This window comes from Girardinichthys multiradiatus, chromosome 7 (assembly GCF_021462225.1).
Source record: "Girardinichthys multiradiatus isolate DD_20200921_A chromosome 7, DD_fGirMul_XY1, whole genome shotgun sequence".
NCBI classification, from domain to species: Eukaryota; Metazoa; Chordata; class Actinopteri; order Cyprinodontiformes; family Goodeidae; genus Girardinichthys; species Girardinichthys multiradiatus.
In genome coordinates this window covers 14,061,462-14,083,689 of record NC_061800.1, presented here as the reverse complement: position 1 = coordinate 14,083,689, position 22,228 = coordinate 14,061,462, and the positions used below count along the sequence as shown (strand labels likewise).

General features: G+C 39.5%; 1 protein-coding gene across 2 annotated transcripts; it reads right to left on the bottom strand.

Moving 5' to 3' along the window:
- Positions 1–498: 498 nt before the first annotated feature.
- hacd2 (3-hydroxyacyl-CoA dehydratase 2) lies at positions 499–19,441 on the bottom strand. Of its 2 annotated transcripts, none has more exons than XM_047370830.1 (7): positions 19,230–19,441; positions 11,287–11,404; positions 10,559–10,577; positions 9,015–9,103; positions 8,365–8,486; positions 4,126–4,304; positions 499–1,185 (listed from the first exon to the last, which is right to left on the bottom strand). In XM_047370830.1, exons 1-7 carry the CDS (start codon positions 19,352–19,354, stop codon positions 1,103–1,105), a joined length of 735 nt encoding a protein of 244 aa, XP_047226786.1. In that variant the 5' UTR covers positions 19,355–19,441; the 3' UTR covers positions 499–1,102. The 2 variants fall into 2 exon arrangements, with proteins under 2 accessions (XP_047226786.1, XP_047226787.1); XM_047370831.1 differs by lacking the exon at positions 19,230–19,441 and adding an exon at positions 15,269–15,342.
- Between the last annotated feature and the right edge of the window lie 2,787 nt (positions 19,442–22,228).

Genomic DNA, 22,228 nt, shown 5'->3' with positions numbered 1-22,228 from the left:
AAGGCCATGGTACCTGAACATACAGCCAAAGCTACAATTCAAAGGTTTAGATCAAAGCATATTTATGAGTTAGAATACACCAGTCAAAAGTTCCCAACTATATTCAACTGAAAATCTGTGGGAAGTCTTAACTGATTTTCAAAGATGCTCTCCATCCAGTCTGACTGACCGAGTCAATTTGTAAATATGCATTCACAAAAAAATTCAGTCTAACTGTGGAAAGCTGGTATTTTTGGCTATAATTAGAGTGGAATATGGTTCTACAAAGCAGAATACAAAAGACTGAAAAATATGTATGGTTTTACTTCTGCATCACAATTATGGCCAACCTTGTGTTGGTCTATCACATAAAATCTCCCCAAAATATATTGAAATCTCTGCAAGACAAACGTGAAACAGTAGGAGTTCTTTCGAACTTCCCTGTATTTTAACACGAGCCAAATAAACAGGAGATAAACAGCCAGAAACGTTAAAAAAAACAAAACAAGCATGCAAGCATGGGATGGAAAAGGATTTATTAATCTAAATATGGAATGTAACCAAACTTTTCAATAAATTACACAAAATGGAAAAAGTACAAATGTGTTCCACAGTTTGTACAAACCAAAACAGCAGATGCAAAACCTACAGACACCTACTTTCAGTGCTAGATTCATTAATTATTCTTTCTATGTTACATTAGCCTATAGCGAGCCTGCTTCTTACAAGGATATCGAAAAACAAGTCAGGGGGTGAAAGTCTGATTCTACTCTCCACCTCATTGCCATTTATTTAGAGGTCAGAGGTCTATTAGTGTTCATTCAGTTCAGATTAGCTGTGTCCAGGATCTGCTCAATGGGCACAGAGCAGCTCATCTTTATCCAGGTCAATCTTTTCTTTAAACTTCAATGTAATCACACTTTGTTCAGAAATATGCAAGAATAAGTTCATCCAGAATGTCTGTATGACTGAAAAAATAAAATTGATAAAATAATGTGGATGGATAATAGGATGATCTACGGGGTTGGTTTAGGCAGTTTGAAAACTGAAAACACTGGTTTGATCTTTATGGGATGTTTTGGTTGCTTTTCTCTCATTTGAACCGTTCTGAGCGATGCACAGCTCACTCCACTTTGCTGTAGTCCTCTGTGTGGCCCAGCACCTTCTTCCTCTGTCGTATCATGTGGAAGTAAAGCTGGGGAAAGACTGAGGGGAGATATAGGGCACGGACATCGTTACAATGAATGCATTTTATCCATTTGCAGAAAAGGCTAACTTTTTAAATTTAAGATGAAGAGATTTGCACCATCTAGTGTAATATAGCAGATTAACAGCAAATGCAGCAACTAAAATGTTGGTTACTGCTTGTAATCTTGTTAAATTGCAGGATGAAAAGCAAAAAGATCACGGTTTATCTAACAACAGAGCTATGATCTCTCGTCATTATAATACACCCTCTTAAGATGGAAATAATAGCAGTAATTCTAAACATAATTAAAAACAAATCTGATCATAATTATATCGCTGTGCAATAGCAAAAGAAAAGAACAGCGAGGTTCATTTAAAGATCCATTAACTTCGAGCCACAATGCTAAATTTAATTTAAAAAGACTGATTTGAAATTGAAATGGTTCCCACTGAATATACCTGAGGTCATTACTTTCTTTAGAGATTCCTAGAGGACTCTCTAGGAAGCAAAATGATCAAAGTTTTCTTTTAAATAACATTTATATACATGATTTCCAACATTAAAAATGGATCTAAAAGAACTTTTATGTGTATTTCAAATATATACCAACAATGTTAAAACCTACTGAATCAAATTGACTATTACAGTTCATTATTCTGCCCGGCTACTTTGGCATTTATGGTGATTACGCCTCTAGATGTTTCAATAGTCCTCCGTAGACAAACAGGTTCTCCCAGGCATCGCACAGCGTTCCCCACTATACCTTAAAACCTGCTCAGCAAAAGCTACAGCCGAAGTTCTGAATGTCGATATAAAGAGTTATTTTAGAAAGACGAACAGCTCCCATAATTACAGTCTGGTCCCAATATTCTCTCTGCGCATGTTAGTTTCTGATTGTTTGTTTGTTTTTTGTTTTTTTTAAAAGCACATGAAATTATAATTTTTGGGAAATCAAATAAAGCCCACCCACATGTGCGAAACATCTCAATTTGTGAGATACATGTCATGGGGTATTGTCTATTTCCATACAGGAAGGAAAACAACACCTGAAACAAACAGTCAAACTGTGACAAGATCTTGTGATGTAAAAATGCCAAAATGTTTGATGTCGAAGCAATCTCTGTATCACAAAGAACTCACCAGTAGCTGTCAGCATGACTTGGTCTGGTGAAGTAAATATAATGCTTTACGTGGACCTATTGATGCTACACAGCTCACCTTTAAACTGGAGGAAATATCTGAATGTGAAGTGGCAAACATTATAGACTCACTGATCACTTCCAAAAGTGAAGATGTTTACAGGTTAGACACCAACTTTTTGAAAAAACAAAGATGCCTTAGTTGTCCAATCACATTTTCATTAACATATCTATTCAGAAAATTGCCATACGCTTTGCTTAGAAACTATACAGTTATTCTTATTTTTAAATCTGGTGGTAAAACCTAAAATGGCTAAGTTTGTAGCAATCAGTTTGCTACTGATAGTATCTACGGCTTCCTTCACACAGCAGGTCTAGATGCTTAGCTCCTGTCTGTGGCAGCTCCTAGACTTTGGAAAGAACTCCTGATTTAGGAGGGCTTTGAATACCTAGCAGCGTGACACTTTCTTTACATCTATTTTTCCATTGTTTATCCTAAGCCTGTTTTACTGCTTGTGTTTTGGTTCACCTTGTGGTTATTGTAAAGGGTTATACAAAAAAAAATATTAGTATTATTGATTTTGTTAATTCTGATTTTTTGCTGAAATCAGATTTTTTGCAAAAAAAAAAAACACCAAACAATTGGACCATTCAGGCTGCAATAAAAAAGATGGATATGGGGTGCGTTTGCCTGCAGTAAGAAAGTAACCAAAGCTGGTGGGGAAATGGGTTATACAAGGTTGTTGCAGCACACCTGTTGTTCAAAGGCCACTGGTGGTACTTGAATCTGCCCTAAGTGATACTAATTATTAGCAAGGTGAATACAAAGCAACTGACTGATTTGTTGGAGTACAGTAAACAGTAAACAAGGAACAGGTGCTGTTATCTGCTTTATTGTTGCCATGGTAATCAATGATCTTTTTATCCCACCTATATAAAAGTTTCTTTTGCTTTGAAACATCTGCGTCTGACCCAAAGCTTTGAACTGCATTGTGTAGAATGTGCCTTAGAGATGGTCTCTCTTTCCTTCGGCAGCTGTTACATTTTTAATTCTTTCCTGATCCAACAGCGCCATATCCACCGTACCTTTACTTTATAATGCGTTTCTCTGAAATCTTAGATCTGGGAATCATGCCCTACCTAAATATGTTTTGGTTGCAAGTTCAGAAACCAGTTGGCTCTGCTAATTGATGTGTAAAGTGCCCAAGCAATAGAATTTAATAATGCATTCTTTGCATTTCATACACTCAAATATGTCCTGAAGAAGAGGTTGCACTGGTGGGGTTTTATTTTTATTCCAAGTCTTTTCTACTACTTTTTAAAAAAAGGCAATTTTCTGGTTAGAAAAAGCTTGAAAATCACTGGCCTATGGGCATTGAACTGGTTTCAAAACTCCCCAGGTACCAATCATTTGGGATCTGATGGTTTTTTGTAAAGAGCAAACCCATTCCACATAGACTGGTAATGTTTTAAACGTTCCTAAAAAAAAACCCAACACGTTTCTTAAATCAATATTTATCAGATTTATTTGTAAATTAGAATTTTTCCATTGCAGTAGCTGTCCGTTACTACTTTGATCCTATTCATGCATTAGCTGGATCTTTTTTGTCCTTCAAACCTTCCGTTTATCCCTGGGGATATTACTCAAGAGGCTTGTCGCGTTCAAAATAGGTTAACACAAATGTCTACAGCCATTTTATCAGGTTTAATTAAACCAATTTCACATGTGTTTGTACTGTAGGAAGACAAAATGTTTTGTGCTCCGACTGTCACAGCAGAAATAAAACTGTAAAAAACTAATTATGCCTGTTTACTCACGAGGAATGTAGGAGATCATGACAAGGATGAGGAAGGAGTAGTAGTCGAAGGAGAAGTTATACTTGTTGGGGAGGGTGACAGAGTACAGGCCTGTCTTCTGCACGTAGGGCAGAGCTGCATAGATAGTCAGCAGCTCTCCGCTCACTCCCATCGGATACAGCACGATGAAAAAGGTGTACCTGCAGTGATTCAAGACGGAAAAGGCACAGAGGAATAAATAATCCATTTTATTACTTTATTATTGATTGCTTCTACGACGAGGGAGTGAGAGGTGGGCGGCATCACTATTGTAAGCAGCACTACACTGTAGGAGAAATCTGTGGCATAGGTTTGGAAAAGTGGGTTTTCAAAAAAACTATGTTGAGCAGAGGAGAATAAAACTTGCTGCCAAGGCCACAAATACATCGTTTAATCTTGTCAGATAAAAAAAATATATAATTAAGCTTTGGATTTAGAAAGATGATTTTAGGGTAATCCGACAAAACAAAGTGACAGATGGACGTTTAAAATGATGAAAACATTGCAATTTAAATCTGATACTGGAGAATGGGGCAAGAATAAACCAACTTTTATGATGTATTATTATTTTGTCAAAAGAATCAAGCACAGTAAATAATAATGCAGCCAATAAGGGGATCAGTAAATAAAAAACAAAAAGTGCAAAACTGCCTCTTTAAGCTTCCAGATACTTAATAATTTTAAATATTCAAGGATCGGTTTATTTTTGGATCATCTGAAGAAAAAGAAGTGCAGACGTGGAATTAAAGATGAGCGGTACACCGCGCTGCCTTTCTTCTACAGTGAGAATAGACATCAAAGTGAAGGGGGAAAAAAGAAGAGGAAAAACTTCAGCGTCTACTTTATCCAGCAGCCCAAATCCAGCAACTGTTCACTCCTGATCCTGGATTTTCCACAGATGCACAACCAATTTTCTGTCTCTTAGGGTGCAATTCAACTGAAACGCGAATACCAATATAGCAGCGGCCTCATTTGCTACCTAGCAACAAAGACCGCAGGGAGGGAGACACTTAACAACTGTTGCCTTGGTTGTAGACGCAGAAAAACCCTGTTAGCCAGATAGAGATGTTGTTTTTCATTGTGGAAACAGATAGAGGATTTGCGTTTGATAATTTGATTCACATGAATGCTATTGTGTACTGCTTTTACAGACTGATTTAAAGAGTGCTCCGTTAACGAGGATGACATTCATAAACATTCACTCTTTCCATCACTATAGATTACCAAGAGCATGTCAGGAGTCTGTTTGAGCAGTCAAACGAGGCAGCATGAACAAACGTACGTGTGACAAGTTCATTTGACAGACCAACACAGAGGAGTGCATTAATCTGAAGTGAGAAGAAAATGGAACATGGATTTTGTTTTAAATTAAACCCTAAAAAGTATGGCATGCATCCTTTCTGAGGCAATCCTTTGTGAAATCACCTTTTGATGTTTTACTCTACCATTGTGGTCCATCTAGAGACTGAAAGTTTTGTCTAGCATCTTTGTGAAATGGAATAATACGAGGAATGCAAAAATGAAGAGATGGAGAAAAGTTAAACACACGAGGCACTTCTGCATTTCAGTAATGCAACAAGAGGGTAAACAGAGTGCTAAGAGAAATCATGTTTGCCTTTATCGCACAGACGAAACATTTCCAATCTAAAGTTTCGTCCTTCAACTCTGAGCGGAGAAAAACAACTTACACTGCTACGGTGAACCGGCCCGTCGCACAGCGTTAAGGCAACCAACCTGGAACAGAGAGGACTCCCAGCTATTGCTAAAGTCTGCTACGTGGGAAACTTAAAGTTTGTCATTCTGCTACAGTGATGATGGAGTGGGAACGTCGAAACAAACCAACCAGCTTTATGTGGTATTATAGAGCTTTTTCCAAATTCTCAAGGTTACACACATTTCCCTAGTATTTGGTAGAGTTGCTTTTAAAACTGTATGATTTGGGTCAAACCTTTTGGGTATTCTTCCACAAGCTTCTCACAACATTCTGTCCCACACAGAAATGATTTAACTGAGTCAGGTTTGTAATCCAGCTTGATCGCACACATTTTCTGGTCTTCCCGCAAATATCCTCTGGGACTGAGATCAGGGCTTATTTTATGACCACTTGTCCCTTAATCCATGTATATAAGCGTCATTGTCCACTTGAAAGACCTATTTGTACCTCAGCTTTAACTTCCTTGAGGTATTGGTTCAATATTCTCACATAACGTGCTTTCCTCAGGATGCCTTTCTATTTTGTGAAATGAATCAGTCCCTCCTGGAGCAAAACCCCCACACAACATGATGCAGTCACCCAGGAACGTCACAGCTGGGATCGTGTTTGCAGGCTTCCAAGCCCAAGTTGTACCTCCACTTAAAAGGCTGTGAATGAACCAATTAGAAGCCCACACAGAAATTACACTGTCATCTGGGCTTTTACAATTTACTTAAAACATAGTAATTACGCAAACTTCAAAATTTAAAGGAAAAATCTCTCTCTCATCATTCTTATTCATTCAGCAAACAGACGTCCTTTTTCTAATCATAACTGACCCGAAACAGTCGGGAGGAACTGGCCAACATTCCAGCAACCCAAAATGTTTGGCCAAAGTCATACAAATGAAAAGACAATTCTACCAAATACTAAGGTAGTGTGTGTAAACCTGTGAATTTGAAGTTCTCCGGCTTTCAAGAAATAGAAATGATTTTTAAGGAATCTTTAATCTGATTTAATCTGAAACAGAGAAAAGAAAAAGGTCAGGTGTCTTTTCATATGCAAATATATAGCATTAAATGCAAGCAGAGTACTGAGCTGTTACATAAACACTGGAACTAAAACGTGTGTTTTAAACACATAAAAAAAAAAAGCTTATAAAAAGTGCTGAAGATAGAATTATTTACAATTAACCTGACTACTTGTACTAACAATTCTTAGTAAAAACCTTGAGGCACTCTAATATATTTATACAAATATTATTCAGGGGCGAACAATCCGGTCATTCTTTTTATTGATCTTGGGCAATATCTCTCCAGGCTTTCTGAAAGTCAACATTTTTTAGGTTTGGTTCTTAAATGATGAAGTAGAGAATTGTGGGGGGCTTTAGTACTTTTCCACGGTAGTTTATGTAGTTATCTGATGATGCATTGCAGTAGCACAGTCTGTAAATGTAAAACATTTCAATTAAATTGAATACCGACGCCAGAAAGTGCAAGAGGAATTACTATGGCAAATTGTATTAACGTGTATTCATTCTTTGTGTACACATGGGTTGCTTACCAGTATCAATGTATACTTAAGTGTTGTTTTCCTGCAGGGGGTTTGTTTAGTCTCTTTAGTCTTTTACAAGAAGGTTGTGGTCAATAATTTCAATCTGTAGTCTAACTTTCCTTTCCTTTATCATTCCACTGCAATGTATTTTTTCCAAGTGTTTTTGTCATCATGAAAGTACTTTAAATTGTCTTGTTGTTGTAAAGATGTGCTTTACAAATAAACTTGCCTTGCATCGGTGACTATGGAAATGTTCTTACTGTCTTTGAACAGTAGTCTTTGGTTTTATTGTATCAAAGATAAGTTCCAACATAATCTCCTTAGTTAATGCAGACTGTGGATTGACTGTACTGAGTTATCTCTGACCAGTCCATAACTGGTTGTCTTCTTTGCCTTACTGGTGCAGCTAAGGCTCATATCAAGGTGTCAAAGTATACTGAGCAGGACAATGAATCGCCCTATTGCTCCTTATGTGCTCAATGTCCTGTGAGACTAAAATGCTGCTTAGATAAACTGTGCAAATATACAACAGGAAGCACTACATGAGTGGGTGTACAGATAGATGAACGAAAAACACGTTGTAAAACTAATAATAGAACGCGGCGTTATACAGGCCTTTGCTAAAGTGCTCATTCACCTCAAGCTCTGTCTGGTGTGTTCCTTGTCTTCATGATGCTGTCCACACAAGTGGACTTATTACTAATTAGGCAACTTCTAAAGGGTTCCACTGGATTTTGTTTAGGGCGGTCAAAATCAAAGGGGGTTGAATATAAATGCACACCATACTTTAAGTAAGTCCTAAAATCAGGTATGATTTTCCTTCCACTTTACAATTATGCACAACTCTGCGTTTGGCTATAACATAAAAGTATTTCTTGGAGTATCTGACTGTAATGTAACAAAATGTGACAAACAATTCAAGGGTTGTGAATAATTCTGCACCATCCTATTAACACTGAGGCAGGAATTGTTACCTTGCCCACTTGATGAGGTACGGCAGGTGATTAAGCAGGCTGAATGTGTAGAAAGAGTAGCGGATGATCTCCGTGACGGTCCAGGCTGTGACGAACAGCAACACACTGTCCTCACTTTGCACCTACACAAACACACGCAGGGGATGATGGTTGGAGAGGACACGGAAAAAGATGGGCTCACATCTACACCTTTTCAACCAAGGACCATGCTGTTTGCTTCAGATCACACTGCAGGCTCATCAACACTTGATATTGAGAATATCGAGTTAATACCGAAGCAGATATGATGTTAGAGACATAAACACACTTTGTTTCAATAACACAATGAATATGCTCTTCCGACAGGCATTTACATAAGCGGGAAAGAGGATAGCTTATGAAAAATGTCAGTAACATCAGACACACTTAAAAAACAAAAGATCAGAATTAAACAACATATATTATTTGGAATATTAAGATATAGTAGATTCATTCCTGAAATCCTCTAGCAAGATCTTCTATTTTTACTCACACATGTACTTTCCTCCAATCTATGAACAGGGCAAAGAGTACATCAGCTGGTTACTTTGTAAAATGCCATAAGAAACCATTTAAATAAAGACAAGTTGATTCAGTTTGCTGCATTATAAACGGAAATAAACTCAATATACCTCTCTGATACTGTGAGTCACGGCCCAAGTGAGAAAGACCCGAGACATGACCTGGAACCCCGTCAGGACCACAGAGGACGGTACGATTCCTGAAATTAAGATCAAGATGAAACTTTAAATATGCTCCATCGCAAAACAAACTGGGCCTCGGCTGTACTTTTGTGGGTCATTTTTAAACACCTACCAGCTGGATTGTTTTTTTGTTCCTCATTGGACAAATACATTTCCTATTTAACAAGAGACCAATCACCAGATGTCCCAAAGCCCCTACTAACAGTACCAAAAAAATGTGTCTAATTTCACTTAAAAAAAAAACAAAAAAAACTCTGATCTGACTGAAGGAAAGCACATCCTAAAATTGGCCTTGTGTAAAGACAGAGTTTATCCGTAGCTGAGTTATCAAAGGTGACAGAGTAGAATTACTATGGTGGAGATTTTGACTAATGTAAAAAGTCATTTTTCATGTAGTGTGGCCACTGATGAAAAAGTGTCTTCCTTTAGACTTGGGAGGAGAGAAGCATCTGTCACATCTCTTGATGCCCAGGCAGCAGGAGGAGTCAGCAAGGTGAGAAACATATCACCACTAGAACTGTGTTCAGTCTCCGTGGTAACCAGCTGTTGTAGTGGCCAATGGTTACCTTGCCTCATCTAGGCTTCAAACTTTAGCTCAGGCATGCATCACATATATATTTCAGACCCACCGCTTTGTTGTTTGGACTCAGCTGTGTTAGCTGCCAACATAGCTAGCATTTGTTGGACTCTGAGACACAAGCCGTCTCATACTTGCAGGTGTACATGCTGACTGTATAGTAGCAGCTGTAAAAAACATCCAACAACAAAATAATACCCCTACATTGATGCACATGGAGCCAAACACGAGTTCCGCTGGACACGGGCACTGTCGCTGTTTAACCTCAACAACACAATAATTTTGGGGCAAAATTGCCAGTTCCAAAGTTTGCTTTTGTTAAACAATAGAACACAAGTAATGACAAATAGTAAAAATATCTGATACTCAAGACGATTTTGGTCAGCTGTTTAACAACTGCTCAAATAAAAACGTAGACTATTTTACAAGCCAGTGCTTGCTCTGAGCTTAGCTGCAGAGGCCTATTTACAACGGGAAAGTTCAGCTAGCTCAAAAATAACAAAGTGGATGGACAGCACCATAAAAATAAAGTCACATTTAGGTGGACATTTTTTTCTTAGATCTTATAAGTCGTAAAGTAATTACAGATGTATGAATGCAATGTTTTGAAAAGTAGAGATACAAGACTCAAGAGGGCAGAGGTCATAATTAGCCATTTTTCTTTTGATATCTATTCAATAAAAGCATAACAACAAAGAACTCACACTATTTTTGGCCTATAAACATATTTAAAAACGTATATTTTGATTGTATACATTTCTTATAATAATAACCTTTGGAATAATAAAGTTTAGAGACACTTGCTGTGATGACCTTGAAAACTGTTACCAGCTTCTATCCTTAAACAAGCTGTTCACAGAAAGCGGTAGAAGTGAGGAAAATTGCAGACACTCACCTACAGCACAGTGCAAGATCTGTGAAATGAAAAGAGAAAATTACTCAATGTGCTTCTGGAGGGCCCACAGGTACCTCATTTTAATCATACAGCACAGATTTACAGGACCTGATCTGCTAGTTTCTTTTCAGATGCATAATTGTTATTTTCTTAATGCCAACAACTTGTTGGGTTTTTGCTTTCCATTAATACTATGAAGACAGGTACTTGTAATATGTACAGCTCAATAAGCGAGATCTGGCTGAGTAAATCTTCAACGTATAGTTTAAGTAAGTCGCAACAGGGGTTTTAAAAAGGAAATGATCTGCTCATTGATGGAATGACGTTAAATTCATAATCAGTGAAGCATCTCTCACTGCAGCACCAGATAAATGTGTCATTCTATGCTGATCGACTGGAATCAAACAGAAAGTTATAAAAGTGAAGTATCTGTACCTTTAACTCATGCTGTGAGGCACGCTAGGTTATTAGGCTGACATTTAACTCAGGACATACCAAACACTCTACAGATAACAGAAAACAAGGCTTGGGCTGGGCACAGCTATGTTAGCCTGATGGCTTATTAACCCATGAAATGGGAACCTATTTGACTAAAGAAATAACCCAGTTACATCCTAAACATCACCATTTATAGCTCAGAAACAGTGTGCTGATACAAGTGAACCCTGAAACATCATGCCTTATACTCTGAAAAGTCAGAATTGTGTCAGTCTTTGTGGTTATCTGACCTCCAGAAGAGCTCCTGTCTGAAAGAACTTCAGCGGCTTCTCTATAGAGTAATACAGCCCATGGTAGCTTCCTCTGGCCAGATAAGCTCGAACCAGACCCACGGCGATCACCAGCCACCTGGAAGCAGACGGAAGGACAGAGTTACAATCCAGAAACGTATTTAATAAATTATCTTATCAGGTTAGCAAATGACTAGTGCCCAATAGAAGGAAGTACACTGTAAAGGATAGTCCAGCCTGCAGTGCAAAGTTGAAGAACTAAAGCTTGAACATGTCTTTACTTTTAGAAAAAAAAAACATTTGAATAGGCATGGAGCTGGAGCAAAATAGGATTTCTCAGCATATATAAAGCACAAAGCAATGCAGGGCTAGCCTTCCCCCACCTGTTGCTGTGCACTGCCAATCAGCTGGTCAAAAGTAAGCTTCTACACTTTTCTCTTGACTATAAAAACACAAACTTTTAAAAAACCAAAATAAAAACACGTTTGGTTTAAGTTTTTGTTTTAATACTGTGACATTTTTCCTTAAGGTTGTGAAAATGAGATAACCGGCCCATAACTACATCTGACATAAAAACAAAAATTCTGGTGTCTAGTAAAATACTCTTTACACCATATGCTGAATCACAACTAACAATGGCACATCGAAATGGCAGTGGAGGACTGGATGTAATATCTGAAGTGCTGTTATAATTCTCACCGATATGCTTAAATTTACAGAAGATTTGTCAATGTCGTAGAGATGCAGAGCTGATTGGAAAAAATAAAAAGAAGCGAAAGGCAAGGGTGCGTTAATGATAATCGGTATAGTTTTTGCAGTATTCAACAATAACATTGTAACTAGGTGTTGAGCCGATGTCATGCAGCATCTGAAGCAACGTATCTGTTGCAAAAGCAAAAACAGTTAGCGGTAAAAAGAGCAGGCCTGATAATTATTTCTATACACCGCATGTTTGGCATGAATCTTTCTGCCACAGCATCAAATTTAGTCTAAGATGAATATCCGAATAAGGAACGATGTGCACCAGTTAAGGAAGTTGTAGCAACCATCAAGTTCCATTCTTTTGGTCGCTTCTGGGTTTGGGCGGATCCAGGTTCCAACGCGCTTACAAATAATATCCAGACTGCCAAATATGTTGGGGAATGCTCCCATTTATTGAACAGTTTGTGAGGTTGGATTGTTTAATCCACTGAGCTCTAACACAAGACCACCAATAAAAGCTAGGCTTTGGCCAACAGAGCGGTAAAAACCGTAGGACCTTCCCTCACCCAAACCTTCTGCCTTCTCACCTCTGCACCTATATAACTTTTAACCCACACCGCCACCAGTAGTAGAACCAAATATAGGTCAGTGTGAAAACCAGCGTGAAAACACCACCCAAAACAAACCAAATAAAAATAAATCAAACTATAACCCAACACCAAGAACATAAACGGCTCCTACACACCGGCCCCAATTGTGTAGACAGCACAATTCAACCATCACTAACAAAGGAGCCACAAAGTGTGTTGCCCCAAGAATCTTCTTTTCTTCTCCAGCTTTAAAGGGCTTCTTGAAGGAGGAAGATTTTGGAGATGGGTCTCTTCAGTTGTCCTGTCTTTGTCTTCAACTCCACAGCACGCACCAGTCCATTTTTATCTGGGTAAGTATTTGTAACTCTTCCCAGGATCCAGGAACCATGAGAAGCAGCGCTATTCAACCACCACAATTTCACCAATGACAAAACTTCTCCGAGGCTTGGACCATTTCTGTCTCTCCTGTAGCAAAGGTAAGTATTCCTTTGTCCGCCTTTTCCAGAACAGGTCTGAGAGGTACTGCACTTGCCTCCAGAGGTAAACGTCACTGTCTTGAAAAACACCAGGAGCAGGAGTGGACTTTCCTTTGAGCAGCAAAATATGATTTGGGTTTCCAGCTCCGAATTCCTCTTCTTCAACTTTTCTATCTCTCTTTCCATTTCACTGGCTCCCGCCCCCACCACCTGGTCAGCAGTCACACCTCGACCTTTCAGTTTTTTCTGCAATGCAGCTTTCTCCTGTTTCAGTCTGGTGTAACACTGCCACAATATGCTTGTATGGGTTACTTTTTTTTGGTATGGACCAGTTGTCGCAAAGATATTAACAAAACTGACAACAGAAAATTAAGTTCGTCATAGGAGCCTGGGATGGACCAAGACAACCGGAGGAAAAAAACCACATGCTCATCTGATTCAGAAATATATATTTAACTTAAATTACAACAAACAAATAATTAGACAGACACCAGATAAGTGTGTCAAGACAAGATTACATTAGACAAGTATCCAGTCATTCAAATGCAATACTATTTTTTTTTTTTTTTTTTACTTTCGCATCCTTTTCAGTTCAAAATGGTTCAGTTTGTGGTTATCCAAACTAAATATGAAAGTTCAGTTATTGTCCATGTTCTTTTAGTTAAGTACTTTTTGGGGAAAAAAACAGGACTCTCACAGTGTCCAAGGTCCCGAATCAAAAGGGGAAAATAAATAATCCCACCAGCTCGCCACTCTAGAAGAAGTTCAGGAACTCCAAAAAAAACCTGACCTATAAACAAGGTCAAAATACATGCAATTAGCATCTGGAAAAATACATTAGGTTACTGGTAACATCTCTAAATTGCATTCTGTACATACAGAAATTACAATAATAATTCAGAATTTCAAATGATTCAAAATTAATTCATTGATCATTGTACCGTATTTTCCGCACTATAAGGCGCACTTAAAAACCATTAATTTTCTCAAAAAATGACAGTGCGCCTTGTAATCCGGAGCACCTTATATATGGATCAATTGGTTAATTGGTTGATCCATACTGGTTGTACACGGCGCTCTGTCAAAATGTTTCAGTACGACTGGTAAACTACAAAGCCGCACCGCTTGCAGCATTACGGCTACCGTAGTCAGGGGCGTCGCCGAAGTAATAGCGGTAAACACCTGTACTGTGCTTCCTGCTAGTCCAACACCACTTGTGTGTGTATAACGACCCCAAAATTGCACCTTTCAAGAGACACGCTTACGATGCTGAGTTCAAACTCAAGGCTGTCAGCTACGCAGTCGAACATGGAAATAGAGCAGCAGCGAGAGAATTCAACAGTTAATGCTACTATATTGTGAATGTACTAACGTTTGCATCAAACTGTTTCTTTTACGTGTTTACTGAATCAGGGAAAAGTTCCCTTTCACGTTTTAACTAACGTTTGATTTCAACTTCAACTTCATAGACTCCAATGCATTCCTAACGTGTGGTTGGCTCTATTCAATAGATTTCTATGTAGAGGAGACCTTACCATGAGAGTGAATGGAGTTATCAGAACGCTGGTTTGTAGTGTATTAATAAAGTTTGACTGACTGACTTATCTGACTGTTTTGTTGACATTCTCTTTAGCACAGCTCCATCTAGTGGATGCATAACGCAACCCCAGTCAAACGTTTGACTGCAGTAGCTTCTATTCTATGCGCCTTATAATCCGGTGCGCCCTATATATGAAAAATGTTCTAAAATAGGCCATTCATTGAAGGTGCGCCTTATAATCCAGTGCGCCTTATAGTGCGGAAAATACGGTATTCAAAATAAGCTGCGTAGCTAGATTCAATTAATTCAACAAAATACAGGCAGTAGCATAAAGCTAAAAGAAACCATGCATGCATTAGGCGTTTCACTGACATTGCTACTAACATTAGCAGCATTAATATTTGAACAGTGTCAAAACATTCCAAAACATTTGCATGATTCCATAGAAATGCAGCCAAATTGTTAAACATTTGCCACAAACAAATATACGGTCATAATTTATGACCGTAACTAACTTTATGAACATAAATGTCTAAAAATAACTGTGTTCTGGACTTCTGTTGGTGAATGCGGAAGTGAAGCCATAACACAACCGGCATTAAAAATGAACTTCAGCAGAAAAGTTGATGACTTTACCCAACCGGTCTGAACAATCATGTTGTAAAGTAACTTACCAATGAGTATGGGAAGATTTACATAAGGTGTTAATCGGATTTCGTGTTGAATCGGTCATTTGTGTATTCCAGCCATGCACAGCCAACAGCAAGGAGGATGTGACATCAGAACGGGGCGTACTATGAGAGCGTTTCCCTTTATAACAGCACCACTGACAGCTGAACGGGCACTCAATTTAAGTAACATAGGTTACAGTGGCATAGAGATCCTTAACAGTGCTGAGCTCCTTTTACAATGATCCATTATCTCATTCCTTCTCCTTCAGGGAATTCTTCTTTTTCTACCTTAGCCTGCCATTTTTTGCTCTCCTCCCACCTCACAATTTCATCTCTAGTCTTTCCATGATCATCTTTGATGTTTTTTACATCGCTTCTTTTCTCCAGGTCAGACTCTAGGTTCCTGATCTTCTTCTGCAGATTCTCTATGAGGGGTCCTTTCCCAACTGCCTCCGTCTGATTCTGCATGGAGCTGGTGAGCCTCTCTACTTGCTGCCTGAGCCCCTTTACTTCTTGTTCTCGCTCCTCTTTTTCAGCCTGCAGAGGTCTCAGAGTTTTTTGATATTTTTAGAAATCTTGGTTCAGACCTTTGACCTCCTCTTTCAGAATATTTTCTCTGCTCCTGGCTGCTTTGGTAGACTAAATTGCAGCTTGAACTTCTACATTCAGTTCCTGCACCTGAGCGTTCAGGTCTTTGATGTGTTTGTCAACCAGCTCACGGGTTAGAGGTTTCACCTGGCCCACATAGTTTTCCTCCAGCTTTGCCATCTCTTCAGTGTGCCTCTTAGCCTGTGTTTCCATGGTGATCCTCTGTTGCTCCAGTTCAGCTGTGGTCAGCCTTAGCTTCTTTGTGACAGAGCTGAGCGATGCATCTTGCTCAGCCACAGTCTGTTACAACTCAGCCAGACGCTCCGGGTGTTTAGATGTTGGCACTCTGATAGTGGGCTGGTTCATCAGCTCCATTGCTGTCTGTTTGAACTGATCCAGAGAGGTGTCTGTGTGCAAGTCCAGCTCCTGATGTAATATTATCAACTCTTCTTGATGTCTTTTTATCATCTTTTCTTGATCCTGTCGGGCCTGAGCCAGCTGGTTTTGGTATTTCTTCAGCACATCTTCCTTCTTGTCAAGTTGACTTTGGAGATCTTTGATGGTCTGGTGGGCCAGCTCTTCCTCGTCGTTCCTTCTACGGTCTGCAAGAAGACGCTCTCTGTCAGCGGCTGCTGGGAGCCGGACACACAGTTTGTTGATCACCTTGTCCCTGGACATGATGTTCTGTTCTGCTTTCAATAAAGCCACTTCACTCTCTTTCCGCTTCTTGTCCAAACTTTTGCACGTTCCCTGAAGGTCCAAAATCGTGCTAATGTGCGCTTTGATTTTACCCAAGGCGGACTCTAACTGACGAGCAAGAGGCAGCGTTGGGTCAGGGAGGGACCCTGCACCTTCATTAAACTTTTCAGCCCTGTTGAGAATCTCATTCTGCTGCTTCTCATAGTGGTCCAGCTGGTACTCCAGCTCCACCTCCCGCTGATCCCATGCGAGCTGCGGTTCTTCTAGAAGAGCTTTCATCTGAACGATATCCTCTTCCAAAGAGCAGATTGTTCGGTCCTGCTCCTCAACAAGTTTCCTTCTGGACCACCAACACCCTGCCCTTCATCAGATGTTGGAGGAGAGCCTCCTCCATTCGCTTGTGCCACTCTGTTACCTTCTCGGCACCCTTCACATCCTTCAGGGTTGATATAAGCTCCTCCAGACCTCGCAGTCTCACTTCAAGCTCCTGAGCTCTTTCTTCTGCTCTCTGCCTCTCCTCCTCTGCTCCCCTCCTGGGCTTTGACTCTGTCCTCTTGGAGTTTCAACATTGTTAAAGAGAACTTCTCCTGCTGTTGGAGGGGCAGCGCTCCAGCAGACTGCCTGCGTAGAGACTGGATGGTCTGCCGAACGTGAGTGGCGCGATTATGGCCCTCTTGGCGGGCGAGGAACAGCGCTCGCTCACTGCCGCTCGAGCCGCTGCTCAGCACGCAGCTTGTAGGCCTCCAGCTGCTGGATGTGAGAGGCAGCCACCTCAAGTTTTCCCAGAGTCGCTGACTCACTGAGCTGTAGGGCCACGATGTGCTGGTGAAGCTTGGCAATCAGAGCCTTCTCATCTGATTATGATTGATAGTCAAGTATTTGTCTCCTTAAACCTTCTACTTCTTTATCATTGGACTTCTGTCTGGCCTGGAGAGCAGACACCTGAGACATGGTCACATCAGAGACTTTCTGCAGCCTGGAAACCTCTGCCTTCTCCAGCTCTGCAATCCTGGCTCTGTCAGCATCGCTGATGGTTTTTACTTTTTGTAGTGATCATCAAGTTCCATTCTTTTGGTCGCTTCTGGGTTTGGGCGGATCCAGGTTCCAACGCGCTTACAAATAATATCCAGACTGCCAAATATGTTGGGGAATGCTCCCATTTATTGAACAGCTAGCAAGGTTGGATTGTTTAATCCACTGAGCTCTAACACAAGACCACCAATAAAAGCTAGGCTTTGGCCAACAGAGCGGTAAAAACCGTAGGACCTTCCCTCACCCAAACCTTCTGCCTTCTCACCTCTGCACCTATATAACTTTTAACCCACACCGCCACCAGTGGTAGAACCAAATATAGGTCAGTGTGAAAACCAGCGTGAAAACATCACCCAAAACAAACCAAATAAAATAAATCAAACTATAACCCAACACCAAGAACATAAATGGCTCCTACAGAAGTAATTGCAAGAATTTGCAAGTCTGCAACTCCAACATTTTTTCCACTACATAGCAAGCACTGTCTAGCAGTGCATCAGTACTGAGTGGGGTAAATCTGACCAAACTGGAACAGTGAGAAAAAAAACCGCCCACTGTGTCATTGTGCAACAGTTTAAAAATCAGAGCAATAAAAAGACACGTAGAGGGATTTATTAGCTCCTACTGCTTGTCTGAGGTTATGAAATAACTGATAATGGACTATTTAGGACACAATGTGCAACACTGTTCAGAAACCAACTATCTTAACTGTAAGCTGCTGTATTATACTGCTGTTGCTGATTACATTCCCCTTATATTCTCTGTGAAATGAAGGTTAAATGATATTTGCCTATACATGTTTATAACCTTCCAGTAAAAACTGCAGTTAAAGAGGTGGGCCTTCAAACCTGCTAGTATCTGATTGGTTGGCTGCTGTGGCCTCATCAAGCACAGCAAACCGTCCTACAATCCATTATGTTTCAAAAGTTAACTTAATAACTTCAACTAATATTATAGTCTAAGTGACTATTTGCAGCCATCTATCTGTAGATGGCTACTAATGGTGTAAATAGTTTGATCGCTGTAATGCCAAACGTTCGTTGATTATTGGGAAGAGTATAAATAATTTTTGACATGCCATTTGTAATAACATATAAATAAAACTATTTGTTCTAAATTGATGTCTCTTTTACATTTTTTTTAATTTTTTTTTGGCTGATGCCTGTCTCATTGGCTATTAGAAACAAATCTGACCTGAAATCATTTTAAATCGAAATCTAACATGGATATCAATCATTTTGTTATAGAAATAAATGTAAAATCTAAAGTCTTCCCTCACAAAATAAATAAATGCAATGTGAAACTAAAATCACGGTGTTGGGCATATGCACACTGTGAGCAAACAATGAACCATCTGTCTAAATATCTTAATGTGGATCCCAGTGGGGACTCTTCAGTCACAGCTTGTCTGTCTGTTGCTCTGCTTATTGTAATCGCTGTAAACTGTCGGAAGCCGTGCAAAAATGCAAAGGAAATTTAACGGCTTGACTCTAAATCAGGACCGACAAAAGGAACAGTTGTAAGTCAGCATATTGCAAACGGTGCAACGTTATCTTACGTCCAGCCCGGATTTGCTAAACAGCGCAAACGCACGCTCCACCATCACAGCAGCGGCAGTGTTAGCACGAGGAACCACGCTACCTACCCGGCTGTCATAACAACATTGTAAATAACCAGGTAGGCCGTGGCCAGGGCGCCCGGTCCTTTCTTCTTTTTCGGGCCCACATCACTGTGGGCCGCTTTGCTGGTCCCCTGAGCAGCTGCCGACATGACTCCAACCTCCAAACGGTCTCTGGTCCTGAACGACGGCGGCTGTCAGCTTCACCGAGTCAGGAAGGGAGCAGCGGCTACAGCGCCAAGCATCCACCTGACACAAGATACATCACTACTCATCACTTCCGCTTTTGCTTTAACTTGTTACAAAAGCGTGACACTCGGATTAACCAATATTTTAGTCTGCGAATTTACTTTTATTTCAGCTGTCGTTAGACATCATTCGTTTTCACTTGAACTGAATTAGTCACCACCAACACGTTGCCTTGCAAAATACTTTGCTACAAATAGTGGTATAAATAGAAGGGAATTATCTTGAACAAATACTTCATCTTGGTCGCTTCATCTGAGTGCTGCAGAAGAGAAGCGCGCCCCCTATAGTCTTTTACTCACCTCCCGTCCCCTTTTTTTTATGAAAACGAAAATAACATAATCACATTGTATCATTTAACCTATCAAACAGTGTGTGCCAATTGATCAGAACTTTTATTTTAATTTCTATTTTCTTTTTTATTGTTTACATGATATGACACAACTAATTGTAAAATTGTAAGGCCGAGTTTAAAATGCCAAATGTCCGTGAAGATGGCTCTTTAAAAACGTGTTATTTACCGGGGTGATACTAGTCTGAGAACTACTGGTCTACATAACTGCATTGCAGGATCCTTCATAGATTAAGCCTTTGGGCACAGGCTGCAGTTTGTTTTCAGTTGCTAACATGTATTTTTCCAATCTGTTGTCACATTTTGATACATGATACATAATATGTAGAAATGTAACACAAGAGAAGACAAATAATGGCTGGACAAGGGAGGAGAAGAGTTGGCCAAAAGAGAGTAAGAGGCCTGGGCTGAGAAGCAGACCCAAGGAGAGGAGTGGAAAAAAGATTGGGAACCAGGAAACCTGGCACGGGAACAGGATCTGGCTAATGACCAGGACAACAGAGGTAATAAACTGTGTGGTTGTGGAAAGTCTATCATCATCAGCCACATGACCAGATGTCCCTTCTGCTGGCTGCATGAACATCATAGCCAAAGACAGTCGGAGATCCAACACTGCAAACAGTTTTATCCCGAGTGTATTTCCGTAGATGATACTAGATGTGAGAGATCAGAGAATGGTCTTTTTTCCCCCCTTTGTTCTGTTCTGCCACTGTTTAAGTAACTTTGGAACATTTCGTGGATATTTTATTCACTCCAAGCAGTTAACTCCCAGTTTTACATTCTACCTATTCAGTAAAGGAAAAAAAACTTTGTTGAATGTGTTTATAATCTAAACAATAAATGCTGTCACTCAGCTCCCAAATGATGAATGCGGTGTACTGTAGGTAAAACTGAAAAATACAAGTACTGCTAGACAGTAAATTAATGAAGACATTTTATTGAGGAACAGAAAATAACAATATCAACGATAATGGCAGGCTCAAAATTCAACAGGACAAACAATGTCAGGCAGTACATGGGGCCACCGTTATTTATGCATGTTTACACGATGAAGAAGAGATTGTATTTATTACTAGCTTACATGTAATCCCCAATGTCCCACATCGCTCAATGAAACAGTGTGTTTAATATATGGCAGTTTTGAAAATATCAATTTTGTTTATTTTAATTTGTTCTTTCAGTTTGTTTTGAAACTGATGAAATCTTAGAAACTTGGTTTTTAATTTGAAGCTATTTTGTAATAATTATCAAAACTGTTAAATACCAAAAACAATATAGTGATATTCTTTGGTCCATACTGCCCAGCTCAAAATACAAGTAGTGGATTATGTGTCCTGTATGCAGGGAACAGAAAACAAAACAAAAAACAAAACTCATACTATGCAGTTGTTGTAGTGCCATCAATTGCTAGTATTTTTAAAGTTGATGCACTCTGATTGATTGTAGTTACCTTGTGAACTCAAAATGTGCCATTCTTTGACAGATGGATTTAATTCTGAGTCAGAATATCTGTGCTTTGATAAAGCTCGTGTAGGTAGAAAAATATATATTGTAATTTGAAGTGAAGTGTTGGTGTATTATTCATAAAAGGTGTTTTTGTCAATGCCACTTGGCAACTTTGTTGTAGTTGTGCTGCTGTGCTAGAAACATATAGCTGGAAACTGAAAATCTTCCCTTTCTCCACTAGGGGCCACTCTTTTCCGTAGAAAGTTGACCAAAACGTTACATTAACTTGTGATTATTTTATTCCCTTTCTAATCATCTGTGCATGACGATCTGTATCTCCATTATCAAAATACGTCGACATAAAACTCACAAGTTGTGATAATATTTTCTGGCTTACATGCAGCTCTCTCTCAAACAAACTGGATTGGATACTACTCAGGGGCGAGAGATAACGGTGCTGATTTAGTTCAAGCCTACTACAGGAATTATAATGGTTAATGCAAATACACACAGCTGGTTTAAAAGACCTCCAGACTGGGAAAATTAAGGTAATAATTGCAATAGCAGTTTCAAGTAGCATATGGGAGGAGAACTATAAATGAGCTGAACACATACAATGTAGAGCTGGAACCACAGCAGATCTATTGCATTAAATCTGCCAGGGTAACTGTACGGTGATGGGCATGGGAAAAACAGTCATGTTTATATGGGTTTATATGGGTGCCCACATAAGAATAATTGGGAATAAAAGAGTGAATAGGATGGCAAATTAAGCAGTACAAAAGGTTGAGGTGGGATTCAATATCTATTTAGCAAGAGGGGAAGGAGGGAGTCTGATTAAGAAGGAGGTAGTACAGGTTTAGCAACATTACTGGAGACATCAGATAAGGACAGGCATTTATTTACAGCTCAAGAAAAAGGGTGTGGGCAGAAGAAAACAGCTGGTCACTAGGATGAAGCCTGTCGTGCACATATTGATTAG

What these genes read in the sequence shown, in the direction of transcription:
- hacd2 (XM_047370830.1), bottom strand. Translation starts at nt 19,354, where the DNA reads ATGTCGGCAGCTGCTCAGGGGACCAGCAAAGCGGCCCACAGTGATGTG. An exon ending in AATGTTGTTATGACAGCCGG is followed by an intron (nt 11,405 to 19,229) that starts GTAGGTAGCGTG and finishes GTCTGCTTCCAG; the next exon opens with GTGGCTGGTGATCGCCGTGG. An exon ending in TGACTCACAGTATCAGAGAG is followed by an intron (nt 8,487 to 9,014) that starts GTATATTGAGTT and finishes GTGTTTGTGTAG; the next exon opens with GTGCAAAGTGAGGACAGTGT.